The sequence below is a fragment of the Aphis gossypii genome, chromosome 2 (assembly GCF_020184175.1).
Source record: "Aphis gossypii isolate Hap1 chromosome 2, ASM2018417v2, whole genome shotgun sequence".
In the NCBI taxonomy this organism is placed as follows: Eukaryota; Metazoa; Arthropoda; class Insecta; order Hemiptera; family Aphididae; genus Aphis; species Aphis gossypii.
The window spans coordinates 1,992,874-2,019,013 of record NC_065531.1 but is presented as its reverse complement, the minus strand read 5'-3'; the positions used below and the strand labels follow the sequence as shown (position 1 = coordinate 2,019,013).

General features: G+C 29.0%; 4 protein-coding genes and 1 long non-coding RNA gene across 6 annotated transcripts; 4 read left to right on the top strand and 1 right to left on the bottom strand.

Moving 5' to 3' along the window:
• Positions 1-360: 360 nt before the first annotated feature.
• On the top strand, positions 361-3,768 carry LOC114123716 (uncharacterized). Its single transcript, XM_050202312.1, has 4 exons — positions 361-1,080; positions 1,340-2,191; positions 2,364-2,447; positions 3,665-3,768. The coding sequence occupies exons 1-4, from the start codon at positions 945-947 to the stop codon at positions 3,766-3,768; spliced, it is 1,176 nt and encodes a 391-aa protein (XP_050058269.1). The 5' UTR covers positions 361-944.
• A 2,790-nt stretch (positions 3,769-6,558) lies between these two features.
• LOC126548860 (uncharacterized) lies at positions 6,559-7,446 on the top strand (the record flags this gene model as incomplete). Its single annotated transcript, XM_050202311.1, has 1 exon — positions 6,559-7,446. A coding segment is annotated over one exon (888 nt), but the record flags the coding sequence as incomplete, so codon positions are not given.
• Positions 7,447-8,773: 1,327 nt separating this feature from the next.
• Positions 8,774-10,029, top strand: LOC114123691 (uncharacterized). The gene is made up of 3 exons (XR_007603913.1): positions 8,774-8,848; positions 8,925-9,014; positions 9,745-10,029. It is a non-coding gene; the product is annotated as an uncharacterized LOC114123691 (long non-coding RNA).
• Positions 10,030-19,651: 9,622 nt separating this feature from the next.
• LOC114123677 (PIN2/TERF1-interacting telomerase inhibitor 1) lies at positions 19,652-23,157 on the bottom strand. The gene is made up of 4 exons (XM_027986734.2): positions 22,890-23,157; positions 22,614-22,736; positions 21,650-21,830; positions 19,652-20,621 (listed from the first exon to the last, which is right to left on the bottom strand). Exons 1-4 carry the CDS (start codon positions 22,969-22,971, stop codon positions 19,688-19,690), a joined length of 1,320 nt encoding a protein of 439 aa, XP_027842535.1. The 5' UTR covers positions 22,972-23,157; the 3' UTR covers positions 19,652-19,687.
• A 100-nt stretch (positions 23,158-23,257) lies between these two features.
• On the top strand, positions 23,258-24,992 carry LOC114123678 (40S ribosomal protein S5). Of its 2 annotated transcripts, none has more exons than XM_027986735.2 (4): positions 23,258-23,416; positions 24,062-24,212; positions 24,348-24,785; positions 24,846-24,992. In XM_027986735.2, the coding sequence occupies exons 2-4, from the start codon at positions 24,069-24,071 to the stop codon at positions 24,912-24,914; spliced, it is 651 nt and encodes a 216-aa protein (XP_027842536.1). In that variant the 5' UTR covers positions 23,258-23,416; positions 24,062-24,068; the 3' UTR covers positions 24,915-24,992. The 2 variants fall into 2 exon arrangements, with proteins under 2 accessions (XP_027842536.1, XP_050056399.1); XM_050200442.1 differs by lacking the exon at positions 23,258-23,416 and adding an exon at positions 23,619-23,912.
• Positions 24,993-26,140: the final 1,148 nt, after the last annotated feature.

Sequence of the window (26,140 nt, the reverse complement as noted above, 5' to 3'; positions counted from 1 at the left end):
AAGTTTTAAATATAATTAATTTGTAAATTGCAAAAAAAATATTACGTGTAATTAATTAAATGTTCATTATTAATGTTTCTTTTATCATGTTAGATTATAATATTATAATTTAAAAAATTGTGTATTTAAGTATGTTTTATAAGTAATTTTTAGAAAGGATGGGAGGAGGCGGCGAATTGGGAAGTGCCTATAAGCGGAAAAACCTTAAATACGCCACTGGAGAGTAGGCCTGGTAGGCCCGGGCTACCCACTTTTCTTCAAAAATGAATGTTTTTTATAATTTTATTATTTTTTATTTAATAAAAATATTCATTTATAATCCTTATTACATAAAAACATCGGGCCTACCCAATAAAAATGTCTAGCCAAGCCACTGTATTTTTTTAGTCTTTTATAATATCATATAACTTGAATTAATTTTTGATTCATAAAATGAAACGAAAAAGTTACTAATATGCCTATTGTAACTTTTCCATGCCTATTACCTGCACTTAAATGGTATTAACTTAAAAGCTAAACTACTGGAAAATCAAAATAATTCGTTTTAAGGGTCTAAATATGTAGATATAATATCAATATTGTCTTACTACTTTAGATAATAAAATCAATCGTAATAAAATATATTGAACAGCAACAATACCAAAACCCATAATAATAAACCAATCAATTACGGGTATACATACCTTTCCAAACTAAATAATAGGTACAAAACATTTAGTGAAATTTTGACCCAGCACAAATAATACAATATGTACCTAGCAATAGTGTAATAGGTGTATAGTGAAGGACAACAATACAGTAAGTAGATGGTAGCCACTGTATACATCCATTGTTCGACTTCACACGTGAGAAGTAACTTACGACGTCGACGGTGATTTAAAATTGACTACTCAAGTCTCAGTTACTAAATGCAATCGCGGTTGTAATAGGTGTTTGATCGGAAAATGCAATACAAAAGTGATTGTTACGAATACCTGCGTTTGACCCACGTATTGGCCATATTTTGGGGGATGCCCATAACTCGAAGACGGACCACCGACAACGTCAAACGTAACAGAGACTTAGCTAATGAACACGATGGTAATATGCCATAGAGCTAAGTTATTATAATTTATAATATAAAATGCCTGAATTAACTCGGGTAAAAATGTAATAATCGTTTAGTTGTAATTGACATTCTTTTAACTTTAGCTAGTGTTAGAGCAAACCTAAGGTTCAAAAAACGTTAGGTGTTAATAATATATAATATTATCTAAATTAACATAGAAATGAGAAATCATTGAAATATAACTGTAATATTCTTATTAAGTACTTCCCATTTATGTTTGTTGACCCCCAGGATACAGGTACTCGTTCGACCAGCGCGTAGTGCCGGTGTGGTTAGCATACGCGGCCCTGGACGCATTCCTCTTGTACTACAACTACCTGGAAGCTTCCGGTTACGTGGGCGAATCGTTGCGGAAGTGCTTCGAGGATTCGTACTGTTTCGCCGTCATCGAGCTGGCCAACCGGAACGTGGGCCCGTTCTCGGCGTTGGTGTGTACCATGTTCTACGGACATCGGCACAAGGCGGCCGCGCTCGCCGGCACCGAGCGCACGCTAGCGTTCATCCGGGACACGGACCGGGACGCGACGCACGGCGGGTCAGTCTGGCCACTCGATTCCCGCTACTATTCGGCCGCCGTGATAGCCGCGTACAGCTTGTGCATATGGCTATACGCGGCCGCCGTGCCCGCGGCCGTCCTCCTGGTCATCTGGTTAAACGCCCTCGGCCAGACCACCGTGTACGGGCTGGCCACGTTCCAGTACCACGTGCTGGGCCACGGTTACGCTCGCGTCAACCGACTTCTCGAGGCGGCCGCGAACTCGGGGGGCCAACCGTCATCGGATTTCCGGTCACTGGCAGCCCTCTTGGACCGGTTGGCCGACACTTGCGACGATTTCGGCCGACAAGTCGGCCACCTCAACGTGGCCTACACCCCGGGCCTGCTGCTCAGGTGGCCGTACAGCATGATTCGCCTTACGATGGTCGTGTTCCGCATCAGCGAGCTGTGGGTCGCCTCGCAGGATGGCAGGCCGTTTGCCCATGTGGCCGCTGTGCTCATCGTGGAACACGTGGGCGAGATACTCCTGTTCCTGGTGCAGCTGTCCAGTTTCTGTTACGCGGGCACCCGTCTGTCTTATCAGGCACGTATATCTACCACGATATCACCTAAAACTAACTTTTTGTTACCAGTATAAGGCATAAAATATAATTGCAATATACCAGTATCATAATATTGTTGTAGCAGAATCGCGTGTTAAATATTTGAAAGTTGTACAATATAATTATTCGATATTGATAACTAATTTATATTAACCAGGCCCAAAACACTACGGCAAGCTTGCAAAAGTTAAAACTTTGTCGGACACCAAGTGTTTATCTAAACTCAGACGTGAAGAAGAAGGTAAATTTTATAATTTATTTGATTATGGATTATTGTAACATTCTGGTGTTAAACTTTGTAATTACGATTTCAGGTCAATATTTTTTTGATACAAGTAAATGCTAGAAAAGTCAACGCAACAATTGGAGGTTTTGTTATAGTCAATATGAATTTAATGAAAGCTGTAAGTCTTATCATAACGTTGAAGGTGGTATTTTAACTACCTAGTGATGAATTTTTATTAGATAAGTATTAAGTACTGTTGTAAGCTGGTCAGGCTAAATTATTGTATTATTAAGTGTCTTTATATAAATAAATATTAGTATTAAATGTGTTCTTGAATAATATGTATTGATATAATATAATAATATGTAGGTACATAATATTTTCTTAAAATAAATATTTTAAAAATACTCAATTTTTAATAGCATTTTAACGTCGATTATTAATAATGATTCTGTGTGTAATATCGTCAAAAAATTAAAAACTCTACGTTGTTGTTTGAGATACAAAATAAAACGATATACTGAAAGTATAAATATTTCATGAATATTCAATTTATTTAAAACCATACCTAATATGTTTAAATTAAAATAATTGAATCTAACTAGCTTTAATAGAATACCTATATTAAAATGATTACGAATCAGCTCCTACTCGTTTTCAGGTATTAGAAATTTAAACTTAAATTCTTCTGTACTGCCTATAAAAAATATATTTGAAGTCTACTCCATACATACATATATATTATTATGTTAGTCACCAATTTTTCGTAACGATAATATTTTTTTTAATAATAGTTTACAATATGTGTAATGTTTTGGTATTATTTAAATTCCTGAATGGTCACTTATCTAGACACAAATAACGAAGTAGTCGGCTTACAAGTGGACTAAACCGACTTAACAACAATAGAAATTGTGTGTAACTTGAGTATTCCCTATAATCCTAAATATTATTTTATAAACTTGAATAATTACAATTAATATTATTTTCTTAAACTCTGAACATTGATTATAAGTAGAACTTAATATATAAAAAAAATTATACTTTTAAGTTAGTGTTGGTTGCATATAATTTATGTTCAGTATTAATGATTTATTCTTCAATATTTTTACTACCTAATTTAGATTGGTTGATTTATAATTTCACCTACACAGATTTCAGATTTGAATAAAATTGTAATCAATACAAGTCAATTATATTTTTATGATAATATGAAATCATATTTGTTTTAGATTTGCGGTATCATCGTAACATATTTCCTTGTATTAATCCAATTCAAAAGTCAAAAAGGAAAATCCAAGCCTTTGCATCATATTTGGAATTAAATTATTTTTAACATAGTATCTATAAATATCAAGCACCTTTAAAATTGTATTACTTAATTGCTGTAATGTATATAAATGTTCAATAAATGTTTAAATTTGTCGTTTTCTATTTAAAAATGAATAGGTTTATCATATGTATTATTATTACACGTGTTGTTTTATTATTATTTTAGAACTTTTACGTAAAATAAAACAATTATGAAAGAAATTAAATTGACGAGACTTATTAAAATTTTCGTTTACAAATGATCAATATCATTTTTTTTTGGCAGTATATCGGAGTTATTGAATAATCATTAAATTACATCGTCTACAAAAAATTAAATTATCCTAAATTAAAATCCTAACCTAGACGAGTTTAATAAAAAATACTTTCCTATAATACTTATACGCATATGTAATTTACAGATAAATGATCATTAAAATTCACAAAAATAATATATACAATTTAAACATAGAATTTTTAGTTTATGTTATATAACATATTATTATTTTAATTTTTCATTATAATTGCTCATTTTAAAAATACATGTATATTTTATTATAGTGGAATTGTAAACAAATGTTAAATGTATGGAAAAATTACTTAATTGTTTAATAAACATCCCTTAATTAATAAATTCAAAATAAGAAATAGTTGACAGTTAAGTGTTAACGATATTTTAGAGGTATCGGAAGATTTCATACTTCGTAATCCAGTTATCGAATATATTATTATTGTATAGCTATCGAAATATTTTTTTTAAATAACAAATTTTTAATTATTGTGTAATTACGAGCAGTTTATATTAAATTATTTATTAAGTATAATCGCCTATAGGTACATATAAAATAATATGTCCTTCTATGTTGCATGCTCCAGAGTGAGCCCCACCAGTAGTTTGGTTATTTTATCCCCAAAAGACTGTACCAAAATATAGTTTATAAAGAGGTATTGACATGAACAAAAGAGATCAATTTAAATATTGGTAAGTTTTTATAACACTTTAATGTATATAATAAAGTTACAACGACGTTTTAAAATTTAATTACTGTTTAAAGAATTCCCAGAAACAGCTACCTTTAATAAAACAAGGTGATCTAATAATTAATAATAATAACAATTATAGTAATAATAAATATAAAAAGTTTTATAATAATATGTAAAACGATTCAAAAACATATTTTTCAACTAAAAATCTATACTATAAGTTATAATTTAATAAGCTATATTTTATTTCAACATTTTTCCAAGACATCAAAAAGCAACCTGTAATATAAAAACTGATAAAAAAAAAATTATACTTAAAACAAAAAACTGCACACGGGTATAAAGCTGAGTTCTTATTATTGAATTTGTCACGGGCCTTGCTGCTTGCCGTGCGGGATCAGCTAGTATCATATAACTTGGTTTCAAATATAGATTTTTCTGAAAATCTTTTAATGTCACCTGTAGCGATATATATAAAATAATAATTATAGTCTTTATACCCTTAAAAAAAAAAATAGTTTTCCTCCTAACTTTTATAATGCTAAAGCTAATTATGGTATTTTTATGATCTAATAAATTCTAAGTTTTTCGAGAGCTAAACACCGTCCGCGATATTAACTACATGTAATAATATTATTAGGTAAATAGACCATTAACGAATTGATAATGCAATATACCAGTCGTAAATCATATAAGTAGCAAAAAACATAGCTAGGAGACCATATCGATTATCATACCCATTACTATAATAACACATTTAGTGAAATTATATTGACCAATCCTGTAGACTAGGTATATTATATTATATTGAATTATAAGACGCTTAAAGAATTATTTTACTTTGCTTATATAGTACCAACCTACACTTTTGTTTGATAATACATGGTTATGTCGCTATTATACCATATAAATATATATAATTATACATAAATTTTTGTAAAAAAAATGAAAGTTAATAATAGCGTCAACGATTGTTATGGGTATATGCGACTTACACATTTAATCACCGTATGCTGGGGGCTTCCAATAATTCGGAAGAAAACTAACAATGACTTCAAATATGATGGGGACACGGTCGTACAAGGTAACACTATATACTATATTTATAATTAATAAAATATTGAATGTAAATATTATTTGTATATATATTAAATATATTAACTTTATCTTCCCAATACTATTTTCAATCTAATATTATTAGTATATTATACCACTATATTTATTATTTTGCGTTATGCCGTAATAAATCTTTCAGATACATTTAGATAATATCGACATAATCCGACTAATGTTGACATTATAGCTCTATCTATTTTAGATAATGTGTAATTTTTTGTTTGTAAACATGAAATATCAACATTATTCGAATAATGTTAACATTAGCCAACATTTAATAATATTCATGGCCGATGATGATAATCTATGGCTAATGTCTACATTTACCGGATAATATCGATATTAACCAAATGTTAATATTGTAATAGATACATATTATGAAATCAGTACCTACTGATAAGACTTACTATAGGTATGATTTTCAAATGACCAAGGAGGCTGCGGTTACTCGGTACCCAACGTGATGTACACAGGGAGACATATTTCGGTCAGCCTTCGAACTCTGCCAGGAAGAAACGCTAAAATAATTGCAGTAAATAAAATCGTGAATAGGGCGGGACCCGTCCCGTTAAACCGCATTGTGGTTTATTGCCAATTACTTATTATTAATACGTATAACGAGAGTGTATTATTCGACTATTGATTTTATAATGTATAAATGTAAAATAAAACGAAAAAATCGAATAAATTCAAAAAAATTTTCATATAACACAAAACAGGGCACCGGTATTCGTTCGACTTGCGGGTCACACCCATTTGGCTGGCATTCGCGGCCCTGGACGCGTACGTGCTGTACTTCAACTACCTGACGGCTTCCGGTTACGTGGGCGAGTCGTTCAAAAAATGTTTCGAAGAGTCGTACTGCTTCGCGGTCATCGAGCTGGTCAACCGAAACCTGGGCCCGTTCACGGCGCTGATGTGCACCATGTTCTACGGGCGACGACACAAGGCGGCCGCTCTGGCCGGCACGGAGCGCGTGCTGGCGTTCATCCGGGAAACGGACCGGGACGCGGCCACGCTGCTGTCACCGGCCGCCAAGTATTACTCGGCCGCAGTGATCGTCGCGTACTGTGCCTGCCTCTGGCTGTACACGGTCGTCCAACCGGCCGCTGTGGTGATCATGTTCTGCGTCAACGCCATGGGCCAGACAGCCCTGTACAACTTGGCCATGTTCCAATACTACGTGCTAGGTCGCAGTTTCGCTTGCGTCAACCGGCTGCTGGAGGCGTCCGCGGACCGTCCGTTGGCCGACCGCGTGGCTCGGTTGGCCGGCATTTTCAACGAACTCGGCCGGCAGGTCGAAAACATGAACCGAGCGTATACGCTGGGCCTGCTGCTCCGGTTGCCGTACAGCATTGTTCGACTCGTCATGCTCGTGTTCCGCATCATCGAGTACGCGGCCATCGCTAGCGCCGGCCAAGGTCATCCCATGTCCCGTATAGCCATCACGCTGATAGTCGAACACGTGGGTGAGATACTCATGTTTCTACAGCAATTCTTCATATTCTGCATCACTGGAACCCACCTGTCCGACGAGGTATGTTACGAGTACTATAAAGATAAAATTGAAAAATGTTTTTCAAACTACTATCGAGTACAATAAAAGTATTTTATAATTTTAAAACAAAACGAGGAAAGTCGATTGGTGTATAAATTGATTAAAATATTTTTAACGTCTTATACTTATAATTATTCATATTATTTTTTATGCATTTTTTACGTTTTTTTTTTCATCCAAGGAAAACATATTGAGTTTAATTAGTTTTAATTAGGATTTAAGTATATAACGTGGAATCCATGCATTTACACTACTTTTGTTTAAATATACCTACCAAAAATATTAAACATGCGCTATATTCATGTATTTACTTGAATATGAAATGAGAAATAAAAACAGATTATGTGAATCAATTGTGAATGGATTTGTGGACATAACCGATCACAATTTTTATGTAAATCTAAAAAAAAACATATCTATGCATACAAATCTAGATATAGCTATAAGTTTATGACATATACCAAGGGGTATACCGTGTCATGTTCTATTTAAAATGCGTAAGTAACAACATATCAGTAATATTAGTAATACTGCGTCGCATATAGATAAAAGTATACCCTGATTTACATATTTATTTTTTCTACCATAATGTTACCAGATCTAACTGTGATGACCACATTACACCAAAACCAAAACTATTCAAGATTATTAAATTATGGCCTAGCTGTAAGATGAAAGCAACTTAAAAAATAATTTATATGCCAAAACAGTATAAACTGGTTACTTATATAATCTTGGCATAAATAATGAATCTCGAAAAATTATGAATTATTTACTTCAAACAAAAAATATACGTCCACTACAGAAAATATTACCAACAGTTCAATGATTCAATTATTATTTCAATAATTCATAATTAGATATGAAATTGTATTTCAATATAATTCAATAGTTAGTTGTTACGATTATACGTAGTATTGTAAAAGTTATATTATTTATTAAAATACATCGAAAAAGATTGATAATAATAATATAATGTTATAAATAGGTACCTAAAGTAAAAATCTAAATTTATGATACAATTTTATTATCTAAGATTGAAATAATTGTTAAGTTATTGTTAACAATATATGATATTAATTTTATTATTTTTTAATCGTAATTCAATTTAAAATGTATTACTACATTAAATACAATGCCTTATCAGTAATCACTAATATCGTACTGCATATTATTTAAGCTATAAAATTGTGTAAATGGTAATAACATTCCAAAAACTATAGATTATAAGATGAATAGCTTTATTATTATATTAATAGAGTATAATTTTATAATGATGATACATAGGTGCTAGATGTATAATAAATAATTTAGTATAATATCTAATAATTAAGCACTTATACTAAATTTATTACTTTTTAACAACTAGGCCAACAAAACTCTAGCAAGCTTACAAAAATTAAAACTCGACCATAGAAACCATTTGGATTTGAACATTAAAAAAAATGTAATCATTCTAAAGTATTTATTATACAAAAACTACATAGTTGCAACTCGTAAGTATAACTTCTATGCATTTTTAGATCAATATTTTTTGGATACAAGCATGTGCGAGAAATGTGAACGCAACAATAGGAGGATTCGTTTTCATTAACATGGATTTAATGAAAGCTGTAAGTTATATTTTAAAAATTTAAGTTATTTGATACAAACATAAATATATAATAGGTATGCATCAAATACAGTATCACTGACAATGATAAAAACTAAAAGGACTTCAAAGTACAATGTGTCTATAGTAGTTTAAACGTTATCGTAGTGGTCGGTACTATAATTATTTCACGGTTTTAACTTGATTATCTCAACTAGTCAAATTTAAATCACAGCAGTCAATAGAAAAATTAAATGTATAATTTATTATTGTTTATAGTAAATACTAAAACAACACTACAGTTTTAATAAGTATATATCTATATTTATTACAAATAATGGATTCCATCTGAATTTTTCTTCTAAAGCGTTGATTTGTCAAACTATGCAGATAATATTATAAAAACAATTACAAAATCTAACGTAATTCAGTGTATGGCTACATCTTGCAGATCTTATTTATTTTTCAGATACATACCATAAAACAAAATAAATTATCAATATAATATTGATTTATAGATATATTATTTTACGTACTAATAACATTTTTAAGTACAGTTTATAACTTCATATCATATTTTATTATCATATATTAATTATTTATATAACGTCGCTTAAACAAATAATTGAAGAATAGATAATTGTTTAATATGTTTTGATTTTCAATGCTATTTAAATGTGAAACAGTTGTTAGTTATTTCTATGTTTTTATACATTATATTAACAATATTTTTTTTTGTTTGTTTGTTTTAGATTTTTGGTATCATAGCAACGTATTTTTTAGTGCTTATACAATTTAAATTTAAAAAAAGTATTTCCAAGCCATTGCATTTCTCCGATTAACGTAATTGCATTTCTTTTCATATGGATAAATCTGTCTAACAACTAATAAAATGTTCATTCATTTATTACCCTATAACTGTATTATATTTAATGGCTTTTATTTACAGGAAGACAAAATATATGTAGATATACTCATATTTATATGGAATTTGCTTTGAAAGTGAAATGTAATAATTAACACATGTATATACAATATAGGTATACTATACAATGTACATATTATAAATATATTGAACCATGCTATAAAAATGTTATAAAATCGAAAAAAAATTCATTATGCCTAACAATTTTATTGTATTTTTATACCTAGGTACTTAGGTGCTTAACATAAAAATATCAAAGTGAATAAATTATATTTAGTCGTATAAAACGAACTAATTTACCAAATCAATACTATACACTAATTTTATTTAAATACTAAAAATATAAATTATTATTATGTTAATTTTATGAACTGATTTTCAAGAACTTTTGGGTACAAAAAAAATAATATTAATTATATTTTTAAAATACGAGTAGAAAAAATATTAATTACAAAACACTATGTTTTACTACAATATAATTCAGATTAAAAACATTATATACAACACTATTTGAAGGAATTAAAATAATTTATACACAATTTTAACTTTATCAATTTGTTTGTCAATTTTTAAAAGCTTAAAGCTTTTGATATTTAATAGGAGAAATAGAGACTAATTGTACGCACTGTTAAACAGTACTTAATTGTATGTATCAAAGTAACGTAACTAAATTATATATTTTATCACTATTCACCAGTAGGTACCTTTTAATCAGTTAAGTATACCTGCATCAATTTTGATTAACTTCACTTTTTAATTCTTTTTTTTTTTTTTTGTATCTCTTTACCACATTTACTATATAAGTCTAAATATAAGATACATTTGTCTAAGTTTTATTTAAATAAATAATAATGAGATATATTGTCTGTATATGTTTATGATATATTTCATTTACCTATTAGTCTGATCTAACCATATTAGTTATTAGTTAATTATATTTCATACAATGTATATTTTATGAAATTGGGGGCAACATTATTTTTTAGTTAATATTAGATATAAGATAACAAAAAATAACAAAAAATGTTCAAAAAAGGGAGCTACAGCCCCTCTGTGTACGTACCAGAATGAACCATCTGCGTAAGAAGCCTGGACACGTCTATAAAGAAAACAACCATAACCATAAAAATAAAATATATAATTTGTGATATCTCAAAAAAATGGTGTATTGCATAAATAGCGCATAATATAGTACCTAATATACTATAAATATAGACAGACTATCATAGTCTTCTATGAATAAATAATCTCGGTTGCAGTATTCCAAAATGATGATAATAACATAATATATTGATCATTGTATGTGGATATAATATATATAAACGTATAAGTTTATTGAAATTCTGATTTAAACTCGTATACAAATCAACGGATTGTATTTAATAATAAACTAAACATAATATACTCATAGTATCGGACAATAAAAAATGAAATGTATGTATTATATTTGCACCTGCATAATCAATTGTAAAAAGTTGTAAAAAATAGTATAGAGTAAACTGATCCCTAGTTTGAGATTATAGTTATAGAAACAAAAAGTTTAAATAAAATAAAGGGCTTCAAATCTTATCGCAAAAACTTTGATACAGTTATAAAAAATCTAAAATTTCAAGTACTTTTTAAAAACCATTTTTGGTTACATTCAAACATAACTCTCAAATACATGATTTATAAATTATAATATTATAATACGACCTAATCAACCTATCAACCTTTTTTTGATTATTGCTGAAAATTGTATATATTTTTTTTTATTATTATAACAATAAAATACGTAGATATTGTCAAATGTATACATTAGATTGACCGATGTACTAAAAATATAACAACATTACGAAAATGTTTTTTTTATAGTATTTTAAAATCCAATAAATTGTTATTTAAACTCTATACATGACAGCTGTAGTTCCTCTTATAATGCATATAGGTATATTAATAAACTTTAATGCGATTTTTTTTAATATCTACTCGATATAACGTATATTATTACTTAATACTTAATTAGGTTCAGTAAAATTTATTATTCATGATAAAACATTTTTGAATACAACTCTTTGAATTATATGAAAATCCAACGATTTGTAATTCCTACGTCACCACTGTACCTATTAATGGACTAATTTGGGTTTATTTTCGGTTATATATTATTATAAAAATCATATTTTGTTAAATAAAGGCAAACTACAGAGTAGAAAGGTACTTAGTAGTAGGTATCACCCGAGACTCGACAGATCAAATAAGCGGGTAACTATCAATGACAATATCATTTAAACCTTCTTTATGAACCTTCAAGAATTACACGGGAAGAAAGAATCGATTTAAGAGTGGATTAGTTTTGAGTAGAATTAGAAGAAATGAAATTTAGTAAATATATAGTGTTGAGATTTTTAAGTCATTATGAAGATTGACGTTTTTTTAAGTATCATGAAGCAGAAACAGTTTGCCGGAAGCATATGGACTGAAAAGTTTGTATAATTTTTAGGTTTAAAGATTTGGTGGAGCCTTAAATCTGGATACTATAAGCAGTATAAGCCCAAGCTGGTCTTATAACACCTTACAGCTTTATAAATTAACAATTTATTACTGATGTTTCATTTAGAATAAAAAAGTGTATGGACCTAATGTAGTCTAGAGTAGGTATACGGATTTCCTTTTGTTTTTAAGATGTGGAACCCAGGTGAGTCGTTTATCAAACGCTAAACCCGAGTATTTGACTGTAGAGGTTTTTGGAATCACATTATTATTAAATAAGATTGGATAACAGTCACTTGGTCTTAGACAAAAGCTCAGCTTATTTTTTAAATAATTTAGTCTGTCTTTGAATATAAAAAATTTGAATTTTTGCTACTATGCTCTGGCTCTACGATTTTTGGTTATTAAATGTTTGATGTGATGAGGAAGGAGTATTGAGTTATTTAACAGGGAGTCATAGTTTGAAGCAGCAAGGGTAGCTTTTTGGAATAAGGTGGTTAATAATTGAATAGGTTTATCTATTTAAAAAGTAGTTTTTAAGAAGGGTCTTAGGCTTATTTTGTAAGCAACTTACTTTCTAAATTTTAACAAATTTCCTCTGTCAGAAGTAAGAGATGGTCTTGTTAATTTAATAACTTTGGCGCTTATTTCAAAGTAGATCGAGATGTGATCAGAGGAGAGATCGTCTAGGTTTATTATATTTGTATTAAGGTGATTCGGTATTTTCGTAATGAATACATTACGATTATCTGATAGTCTGTCTTCCGACAATTAATTGTTGTACAAGATTGTTATACAAATTACGGTAGGTATCAACGTGAGCTATGTATCGTCGAGATGACATGTGTGGGATACTTAAGTCTAGGTATTCTGATATTATTATGTGAGATTGTGAAATAAGTGCGGGGCTTAGATAATAACGTGATATCAATATTTGTTTGTTTTGAGTAATAATTGAAATTCATTTTTTATGGTTATGAAAATATGAAATCCGTTTACATTCCAGGAGAATATGATCAGAGAGGAGTTTAGATTAATATGAGTATTGAATATCTTGGTAATTATTAGCTTATCAATATAAGTGATGTAAGAAGAGTTATTAGAGAAGTATTATTATAGGTGACTGAAACGTCTGAAACTCATGGATAAATTATTATAAGTGGTTGGAGATAAACATTTCAGAAGAGGGATCATTTTGATAAGAAAAATGTTTTTTTTTGAGTTATCTTTGACTAAGTCGTCTTATAAAAACTATCGGGTAGCAATATTATTTAAGATTGAGTTTGCATTATTTGATGAGTGGATACCATAGTAGCAGTTGATTTACTGTTTGATAACGTGTTTACTTAGGATTGTGGTTCTTCTCTTTGACGTCCAATTAGGTTTAATACAATTTGTCAGTTTTGAGATTTCAGCTAAACCACTGGTCCTGATAGAAGTGGCGACAGACTTTTTGGTGTATGAACGAAAAAAATCAGTTGTATTGCACTTTCAGAAAAAATTAAGGTACACCACGAAATTACGTGAACCTTTTTACTCCATATATTTATAAAAATAGAATTTTTTTATTTATTATTAAATTGTAACAATGTACCTAATTACAAATTGAAAATTATTTTTTTACTACAGACGTATTATAGGTACATAGTTTAATTTTTAAAACTCTACTGTCAGACATATAATATTAATCATTAAATCGTTTTTTTATATTAGAGTAATAATATATTATTATTATTTTTATACCTAAAATCTATTGAAAAAATTGTCAGGTTATAAAATAAGTTTTTATAAAAAAAATTTAGAAACAAATATTAATTTTACATTAGTAACTGTGCAGGTAGTACCTAATAATATAATACCATTTTGTTTATGATTAATTTATTAAAATTCAAAACAATAGAATATTAATTATAGATAATAGATACCTAAAAGATTAAATTGTTATTTTTTTTAAAAACTTTATAATTTTATAGTATAATTAATATCATATTTTTTTTGTTATAATATAAAAATTATATATGGAATGAAATATCATTCATAACATAATAATGTTATCCAAACTCTAAAACTACATATATTACATTATTAAAATAAGTTAAACGCCATGAATAAAAAAAAAAAAAATCGAAATAAGTGAAATGGAAAAACCTATATGTTATAACTTATAATAAACATATTTTATTTGAATTGATTTTACTTTTTTTTTATTTTATAATGTATATGATTATTATTATTATTATTATTTTTTGTCTCAGTGGTGCTAGGCGCAATATACTTTAAGAAATTGCTTTGTACATATAATAAAATAAATTATCTTATTATATGCCCTTCTAGCACATAATATGTTATAGTCATGACAAATGGCAAAACGTTTAACCATAATTATTATGTAAATAGTCTATAGGTATACGAGTAAATAAACTAGGTATACATATTATACAACATACTTACTCGACTTATTGTAGAAGCATTATAACAATATTATTGTAATAGTTATAAAAAATATCGTTTTTTAATATCATGTTAATTAAATCTTATTGTTAAAAATGATATTTAATAACTACGACAGTTATAAATACTTACGGTTGGCCCACGTGACCGCCTTATGTTTCGGACTTCCATACACTCGCAGGAAAATAAAAGAAAATTTCGACCCCAATGGACACATAGGAACTTTATCCGGTATTCAATAACATTAATTATATTTAATTATTATTAATTATTATTTATTAATATTTTATTATGAATGAATTATTAAGTTTACGTATAATAGTTTCATACATCAGTCAGACTGTATTTTAGCGCTGCTATAGGTATTCTGCTATTTAAATATATATACAACAATAAATTATACGTATGTAAATAGCTTAAATAACAGTGGGTAGATCAACTGAAATAAATCGTCATATATTCAAACCTACATCAATATTTTTTTTTATAAAATCAACGATTCGATATTGATAGGTACCTAATCTACTATATACTATATAGTGTACCTATATAATAATATGTAATAATACTTTGATATATTTTTTATGATTAATTAACAGTATTAGCACGAGCTGTAAGCTCATAGTTGGCAACATGTCAATATAATAATATTTTACTGTATAATTCTGAATTTATAGTTTTAGTTACCTACTTATCTAAGTACATTTTTCACAAAACTACACACCTAACGACCAACATAATATTATAATACACTATGATGCGTTTGTCTTGTGCAGGTGGATACCGGTATTCGTTCGACAAGCGGCTGATCCCGGTGTGGACGCTGTACGCGTGTCTGAACGTGTACGTAGTGCATTACAACTACGTGGAGGGCGTGCGGTACGTGGACGGCTCTTTCCAAACGTGCTTCGAGGAGTCTTACTGTTTCGCGCTGATCGAGCTTCTCAACCGGAACGTGGGCCCTTCGTCGAACGTGGTGTGCTCCATGTTCTACGGGCGGTGGCACAAGATCGCAGGGCTGGCGGGCGCCGAACGGACGCTCCGGTTCTTGGACGACACCCGGGACGTGCCTCCGGCCGACCACCGGGGCCTGTCCCGGGCGGTCTGGTACGCCGCGCCCGCGTCTCTGGCCGCGTACGCATCGTTATCGCAGTTCTACATGCAAATGGTACCGCCGGCCGTAGTGATGGCTTACTGGTTCAACGGCATGGGCCAAATGGTCGTCTACGTGCTGGTGCTGGTGCAGTACTACGTGCTGGCCCGCGGGTTCAGCCGCGTCAACGACATGGTCGAGGCGCTGGAAGTGGCCCGCGACCCAACGTCCGCGGGCCGATCGCTGACCTGGCTGGCCGGAGTCTACGACGAGCTGTGTACGCTCGCCGGCTACGTTAACCGGGCTTACACGCCCGAGATGCTTTTGCAGTGGGCCTACAACATCGTCCGCGTCATCATGGTCATGTTCAGGTTGCTGGAGATCGCGGACAGCCCCATAGCCTCGGTCACGCCCTATCTGGTGGTCCAGCACTTGGGCGAGCTGTTAATATTCGTGGTGCACACGTCGTGCATGTGCACGATCGGCCAACGCCTGTCCAGCGAGGTAGGTACCTTTATACGATATTATCGTGTCTACACATAAATAATATATTACTTACTGTAGAGTAATTTTGTTCACATTTTTGGTGTTGCCGACTTGTTTATGTTAAAGTGAACATTAACATTAACAGGATATTGTTAAATTAAAAGCTAAGACTAATTCTTAACTAAATATAAATAATAACATTAAACGGATTTAGGTACTTACCTATCAGCATTCAGCATAGTATAAATTTAACGTTAATTAATGGATTCATTACATGATAAGTAGCAGCATAAATCATTTTCGTAAATCATTTGTATATGATTACTTGGGCCACATTAATTAAAATAATGATTGTTTGGAAAACTCATGAAAAATGTAGTAATACCTCCAACGGCCTTATTACATTTATATTATACTAATAGTAGGTTATGCTTCTAACTTAGTAGATAATAGGTATAGGTACATACGAGCAAACCGATAAGTACAAAAAGGATGTACCTATTTCGAAATTATAATTTATATACTATACCTTCGAGTTTCCGAGCTTTTAAGTACTAACAATGTTCACAAACGTGAATAGCTAAATTCGTAAATTATAAAAAAAATAATAACAACATACAATACGTAAAACAAAAAATTTTAAATTTTGAACTCTTTTTCTTAATTGCTTTCGTAGATAAAATTTTAAATCCTGTTGAATATCGTTTTTTTACCAAAATACCACCTATTTGTGTTTTTCAAACATTATCTTCAAAAGTCGAGAACAGGGATACTCAAGTAATACTGTGATAATATGTCTGTTGTATCATCGTACTCGATTGTATTAGTTTTGAATATACCTAAGTCACAAGTTTTTTAAATCAGTTAAATATATAACTAGATATAACCTTATTTATATTAGTTTAACAATCTATATTATTTATTACTCTAACACAAACACGTCTGAGATTTGAAGCAAACCATTTTTTTTATACATTCAATGTTCATATTTAAATTTGATATTTTTTTTTAAAACATAATTGTTAGGTATTAAAATTATTGAGTACCAAGCAACTATAATCCACCCGAAATTCCAACAAAATAATGGTGTCTTCAGGTTTCAGCCAACTACATTATCATTTTGAATTAATAATATTAATGAATCAACATCAACTAAACATCAAAAAGGTAAAATAATTTCTGTTATTTGTTTTTTTAGTCAAAAAGAATCCTGGCGTGTTTAGAAAAACTAAAACTTCGTAACAGTTATAACACAAATAAGGAAATTAAGAAAGCGGTTAGTTTTATATTATCTATAAAATATTATGTTTCCTACTTATCACCCGTGTATACAATAAACGTACAACAAACTTTTATCTTTTTAGGTAGAAATTTTTTATGTTCGAGCAAATGCTAGAAACGTTTATGCGTCAATTGGAGGTTTTATTATATTCGACATGAGTCTCATTAGATGTGTAAGTTTAATGATTATTAATAAGTTATACATCAAACATAATTGTCATCAATACCTAAGTTTAAATTTGGATGTATTTAACAAATACATTTTTTTGTTATAGGTCTGTTCTGTTTTAGCTACATACGTATTAGTATTAATACAATTTAGAGACCAAAAAGGAAATTCAAAACCTTTATATTACAATTGGAATTAATTCAATAAAACAATACCTATTTAATTTCTAAAATTGTCTATATTAAACTAACACATCTATAGCTTAAATGCTTGATTATGAAATTAAATTACATAGGTAATATGATTGTTAAGTAAAATTAATTCTCTGATAGTCTGATTGGAAGATGAAATAGCAATAAATAATATTTCTTTTTTATAAGATAACATTTTCTTAATATTGTTGCCTATATTTATAAAAATAACATGCTTACAACTTATAATTAATGCTTACGATTTGCTAATTAAAATTTCAGTAACCAATATTATATTCTTTCTTGAATTCTAAAATTTTTTAAAAGGACATTACAGTTCCACGCCTATATGTGATGTTTCCGTCTCACATACCATAATTCAACATAAAAAATTGTGTTTAATAGAATATATTTCATGTTGTTAGTTTTACCTAATTTAGTAAAATAACCTATTATTAAACTTAAAGGTAAGAGTGTTAAACAATTATCTAAATCATCTCATAGACTTTAATTAATAAAATAATTTTTAAATAAGTTATAAGCATTTTAAAGCTGTATACTATTTTATACATTTTACTTTAAAATTAAATTAATAAAAACCTACACGATGGCCTAGATAATATTGTTACTTACCACTAAATTTGATAGACAATATTGACAATATTAAAAATAAAAACATAAATGGATTCTGCTAAACAAAAAATTGGTATGTTGTATGTACATAAAATAATACGTGGATACTGGATATGAAGTCCTCTAAGTGTTTCAATAAAATATACATTTATAGGTATGGATAAAATTGATAAAATTGATGTTTAAAGTGACTAAGTAATAAGATTTATCGTGATTAGTAGTCCATGTCTCATATTAAGGTGGATAAAAGAGGTTAAAGGCGTAGTGGATATCTACTATCATTATCAACATAATATTTTGTCATTAAATAAGCAGAAAACCAATATTTTTCTCTATAAATAGCAAAAACTAATAATCTATAAAATGTACCAGAAATCCAAAGAAATATGCTTAAACCTATGGGAACTTCAGATTATTTTTTTTCATATTCAAAGCTGAATAATAAAGCCTTTTTTTGTTATTTTCTAAACTTGTTTATAATACAACTTTCAACCTTAAATTTCTGTATTTGGAAAAACATTAAAACTCATAAAAATTTGAATATTTTTATTTTTAAAACAGAATACTCAAGGTTAGGTTATGAAATTTTAATATTATGAAGTTCAATTTTAAGCAAAAGGTTAATGATAAATTTATTTGTAAAAAATGTGTGGTTTACACTTTTAGACACCACATACCTAGAAAAATAGCACAGATAAACTGCACTTGTAACATTTAGGTCTCTTACATAGTAAGTAAGTGAAGTGAGTATGCAATTTTTGTCTTTATAAAGCAAGAGTTAATTATATTATTTTAAAATTGATAAAATAAATTTTCTATATATTTTTTTATAAATAATAACACTTTATAAAATAGCCTTTAACTATTATTTATAAGATATAACATAAAAAATTGATAGGTATTGTTGTTTTATTACATTTTTATTTGTAATGAATTCTGAAATAATTAAGAGAATAAATATTGAAAAATATTATTATTTATTATAAAATTTAATTTACCATTCACCATAGCCTTTGATATCATTAATATTACTACCAAAGAATAACACATCACCATGGTTGGCAATAAACATAGATTTTTCATTTACATATTTTGCTAATTGTTGACGTTTAGCTATAATCTCAAGAGTTTTGGATTTCTGTTCTTCAAAGTCTTTGATAAAATTTTTATCATCTGGATTTAAAGTTATTGGTTTAAAGGTCGTTTCTTTTTTTGATGATGATTTAATTTCAGTAGAACCAACTGTGGTCGAACATTGGCGTGAAACACTGTCAGCAAACTCTTTCATTTTTTTCTGGAACAAAGGACTAGGCGAATCTTTACAAAATTTAGTACCAGCAGAACTGTTCTCTATTAAAAGATCAACTAAATTTTGATATTTATGTGTCAAAACCAACTCCGAGTCTTCTTCATCAGTATCACTTTTTACTAATGTTTCGTTGTCATCTTCTTTTGATATTTCATCTAAATTCTCATTGATAGGTAATTTATCTTTCTTTGACAGTTCTATGTCATCATTTTTTTCACACGTGAGTTCTTTCGTTTTTTTCTTTTTTTTCTTTAACTGAATTTCATCTGCATTTGAAGGTAAAAGTTCAGTATCCTTTAGCTGTTTGGCTCTGCGTTTATTCTTTTTCAGTAGTACTGTATTTATTTCGTGTTCTTCAGTTTGAGTTTCAGATTCTTCTTTGATAGCAATTTCTTCTTGCTTATTGTTATCATTAATAGTCATACAATCTTCAACACTTGATGATGTATCATGTTTATCTATTTTTAATTTTTTACGTTCTTTTTTGGATTCAAAATATTCTTTCATGTTTAAACCATTTAAACATTCACCATTATCTTTAACACCTTTCCCTAATATGCATGTCAATTCTTCTCTTTTATATTGTGTTAAATCTTTTCCCTTGGTAAATTTATGATAACTAAAAAACATAATCAATAAATTAATATATTTCATATTTACATGCAAAAATATCAATATTACGTATAAAACTAACATTAATATTAATTAGAATAAATATATACAAACACAATGTTAGTGATTAGAATAAAAAATCTGAGATCATTATAATTAAGGTTTTTACTAAATGTACCTAAATAAATTTAGAAAGTTTGCATTATAAAATGAAAAACAAAAAAAGCATTTCTTAAGAATAAATTATACTATTAAAATTTACAATAAGCGAATCTTTGAAAAGTCATAAACATTAATTTTAAGTAATTTACATATTTAAATAGCATCAAATATAAAATATTTGATTCAAATTAGCTTTTTAAATTTTAGACAAGTATTAAATTTGTTTTATTATTTTTATTATGTGTATTATGTGAATGAATTACCTTTGAAATGTTATGTCTGAATTTGAATAAACTAAGTAAAATATTACTAATATATGGGTATGTAAAGTTTATATACAGGACAATTTTTATAATACATAGGTTAAAGTAATAACAATGAAAAATGTAATTAGCCGATTTAAGGTTATTTTTAGACTATAAGAATTATATGCCTGTCTCAAAACACTTATCCTATAACTGATAAAGGACTGCACTAATAATTAATATAGTAAACATTACATAATATCAACATTAACAATAAATCTTATTTCATTAAAAATATAGAAAAACTGTGTTAGTATTAGTTAAGTTACTAATATGACTTCCATCTTTATCTTTTATTAATAATTGATATACTTAAATACTTAATAGTGCTTACTTGTTCTAAGATTATACAGTTTTAAGTTTTTACAGATATCATTATAGTTAGAAGATCGAAAACATTTTGTAACATGTGATGCTGACATTTAAGTTACTCATAAAATAAATATACTTCAACTTAGTAATATTTAATTAATAATTTAATGTTATTAATATTAATAATTTTATTTATTAATTCTATTAATAAAACTACCTATTTTTTTGATAAACATTTTTGTTTTTCAATACTTACTGAACTCTTGATCTTGAATTTAATGAATTTTGAACAAGGGATTTTTTAGAAGTTGTATCGTCATTTGATTCTGATAGTGCTTGGTATTGGTCAAACTTCTCTGTTAATTGTGATAATAAGCGTGAATAATCTTCGCCTGCTTTGAACCAATCATCTGCATTATTTGCTATAAATCCTAGTCCTATAAAAATATAGTCATCAGTAAAAAAATTGTACAAATACATATAACTGAAAAATAAAGATAGAATATTTTATAATACTTTTAATTTCTAAATTTAATAAAATATCTTAACAATTTACGAGGTACAATTTAATAAATACTAAACATTTACAATATTTTTAGGAAAAAAATAATGTTAATACAATAAGTAACTATTGTTACAACTTTTTACATACTGTAATATATTATTAACCGGTAATTTATTAGTAATGAAATAAATCATTATTTAGTAGGATATAAGTTAGGAATTAATTTTATTCTTTTTTTCAAATCATTATTTAGAAAACAAAAACAATTTTTACCTTGGTTCACAATAAGCATATTATAATATAGTGGAATACACATAACATTTTTATGATGAGAAAAAGGATTAGTGAAAAAAAACTTTAACCAATGTATATACTAATACACTAAAAATAGGTCATTACTCATTAGTATATGTAAAATTTATTTTTTATTTTTCATTAAATATGCACAATCTATAATTTTTAACGCATTAAGTGTATGTACCTAATGATAGAAGAAAATAAATTCAAGAATTATTTGAGTAAGATGCCATCCATCAATGACATTGACCTGGGGGTTGTTTAGTTATCTAGTAACAATATTTTTATCTTGTAACAAATTATGGTCCTAGATTTCTTTTAGATGACATCTGGAGTTGATGGGTATAATGTAGGTAAAGTTCTTTATGGGCAGGTTGAGGTGAGTTTGAAGACGATTATGAAAACTCCAATTAATTACCTGTAGAGTGCAATTTTTGATCAACTCTTATGTTTTCTGATATCCCTTGCTTATTTTTTCCAAGACCAGATCCTTTGGACCAACCAAATTTTTCAAGCATCCGCTGGCCAAACTTTGAATCATCTGATTCAAAAAAAAAGAAACATTAAATATGTATGTAACAAAAATGCAGAAGTTCAGACAGTTATAGAATAAAAGCAACAGGAAAATGTAATATCAGATATGGTTAAAATAATTACATTGAAAAAGGAAAGCGTTTAACAATAAAATAAATACCATTTGACCAGTGATTTTGGGCTGATAAATTAATACTTTGAATGGCATTCTTCCGTCGTTTTCTAGGTTCTGCAAGAGACATGGCAAATGAAAGAAAACTATGAAATAATTTATGTCGTATGATAATTAATTTTTCCGATTATTAAGAGACCAGGATATAATATCCTAAATTCGACTTGTGCACAATAGTACGACACCCCACAAATTTAATGCCGAACAGCGTGAATCAAGATGATAATAATTAATAATGATAATAACTCGGTTCATGATATCACAATGTGCATTATCAGTTACTACTATCTAAATCTTCTTTGGCTAAATTGCTAATCGGTTGGCGATACTGTGAACATGATGTATCCATTCACAGTGTGGCCAACGCGGAGTCATAGCGATATCGTCTCGTCGCCGTGTCCCATCACCGTCTCTCTGACCGCTCTCTTTCGTTTGGAATTATTGTTTAGCTCGTCCGCGTTCCGACGTTCCGGATTCGGAAAATTTTCGATTTGATCAGCAAGGAAAATACACAGGTAAGAAAGTTTTTATTAATACTTATCTGTAAACGATAGTGATGTCGGCTCTCGTGGTCTACTAATTTTTCTATTGAATCTACGACTAAGACAGAATTTAAGTCTTACTATAATTACACATGGCTAACCTCAAAACTCGACATAAATTGTTAGTTTGTTGAATCTGGACTTGCCAGTTTTTCTTAAACGTATTTATTGTAGTTTTCGTTATAAATTATAATTGTGTACTTTGGTATTCCTTTATCTATATTACTAATTATTGAACTGTCCCTTGGAGAAAAAATTTCGTTTAGAAATTTGTTCAATTTCTCTCTGTACGTCTAGTAGTAGACAGTAGTACCCTATCCCCAGATTTATGATATTTGTTAGTTTAGTTTAATAATATTTGTAATGATCTGTGTCCAACTTAATAGTTGAACTTATATTTTATTAACGTTTCTATCTGTCACGATTCTACACCAGTGGTTGTTTTGTTTTTCAACTTTAAGTTTAAAAGGTTATCTCGCATTTAATATTTTAGAAACAGTGATTTATTAAAATAGTGTTTTTATTTAATTAATCCTTTATGTCATGTACACAATATAATTTTGTTACATTGACAATTTTTCACTTTTTTTTAGCATTCTAAATTGTTTTTAATTTTAGAATCATCATGGCTGACGAAGACTGGGGAGATGTTGGAGTAACAACCAATGTAGATTCAGCACCTGTTCAAATTGCAGCTGAATTACCAGAAGTGAAATTATTTGGTAGATGGAGTTGTGATGATGTCGAAGTCTCTGATATGTCTTTACAAGTATGTTTAAGTTTAGTTTAACTGCCTACCTATTTGATTTCATTATATTGTAATGTGTTTTTATTAATTTGGATAGATTTGTATTGAAGTTATTATTAAGTAGACATTAATAATTGAAACATATACATTTTATAGGATTACATTGCCGTCAAAGAAAAGTATGCCAAATATGTTCCTCACTCTGCTGGTCGTTATGCTGCAAAACGTTTCCGTAAGGCTCAATGCCCTATTGTTGAACGTTTGACCAACTCTTTAATGATGCACGGACGTAACAACGGAAAAAAACTGATGGCTGTCCGTATTGTTAAACACGCTTTTGAAATTATCTACTTGTTATCTGGTGAAAATCCATTGCAAGTGCTTGTCAAAGCCATCATTAACAGTGGCCCAAGAGAAGACTCCACACGTATTGGTAGGGCTGGTACAGTCAGGCGTCAAGCTGTTGACGTTTCCCCATTGCGACGTGTTAACCAAGCTATTTGGTTATTGTGTACGGGATCCCGAGAAGCTGCGTTTAGGAATATTAAGACAATTGCTGAGTGTTTAGCTGACGAACTGATCAATGCTGCTAAGGTTAGTTAAATATATACCTTAATGAATTTGAGTGGTTGAACATTATTTTTGTTTTTACAGGGATCTTCGAATTCTTACGCTATCAAGAAAAAGGATGAACTCGAGCGTGTAGCCAAGTCTAATCGTTAATTTCCATCTATTATTTCATTTGATTTAAATATACATTGTATATTTGAACTAAAACTAAATAAGTTTTTAATTTTTTTATTTAAAAATGTTATTTATTATACATTTCCTTGAATCCTTAAAAAATACTCTAAACACATGTCAGGTATCTCGTTGATGTGATACATTTTATTGTGGTTATAATCAAATAGTATTGTGTATTTCAATACTCATTAAATGGTTGAAAATTCCTTACTATTTTCTTAAAGTTGAGATTTGGATATTTTTAAGGGCTATAATTTAATCCTCAACTAAACTCTAATAACTGCTTGTTTACTTGTGAATTCAATACTACAGGATACAGTTATCTCGTAATGTGTAAATACTGTTTTCTATCCCTCTATTATTCTATTTTGAATACAATTATTAGAGGTTGTTAAAGAGGAGTTATATTCTTCAAATTTAATATAAAATATTGTTTAAAAACAAATCAAATTTTGTATTGTTAATAAGTGTACCAGTTTGTACAAGCACTTGTAACTCGCTGATTTATCATTGAGTTAGTAATTTTGTCTTATGATATAGAGATTACTAATAAACTATTTTCCAATATTCATTTAATATATTATAAATAAACATAATCTTGGTCGGGTATTTTATTTTGATATTTTAATTACATATTTGGTTGTAGTAATTATTAAAAATTTTTAAACTGAGTAAATCTAGTGACATTTAATTAGAACTTACAAGTAATGCCATGCAGGTCAACTAATTAATAATATAGAAACAAGTAACAATGTAATTCCACAATATTTTTGATTATTCTATTGTGTTATAGTAGAATGCGGAGAATGTTAAATAAATTAGCCTAACTCATATTTGATAAATATATTAAACTATCTATCCTCAGATAAAATGCATCTGTATTAAATTCGGTTGCCTTGTGCTAACATTTAGCATAAGGCATGTAGATAATATTTTTAGTTTTCTTATTTATAGATGATATTCTTGACAAATTAATTTTCAATCTCACATAGCAATCCCAGCCAGCATTGCTTTTTTGGCTATTTAGCAATAGCTAAAGTGGTAATCTGTTTCACCAATAGGACTCAATTTTAATTTTCTTTTCTTTCTGGATCAAAAACTAATGGACAACTCATAATGTGTAAACCAAAAATAACAAAAAAAAATTGTACTGTTATACTAAGTACATCAACTATTTACAAATTTCTTATTATCACTAATGATTG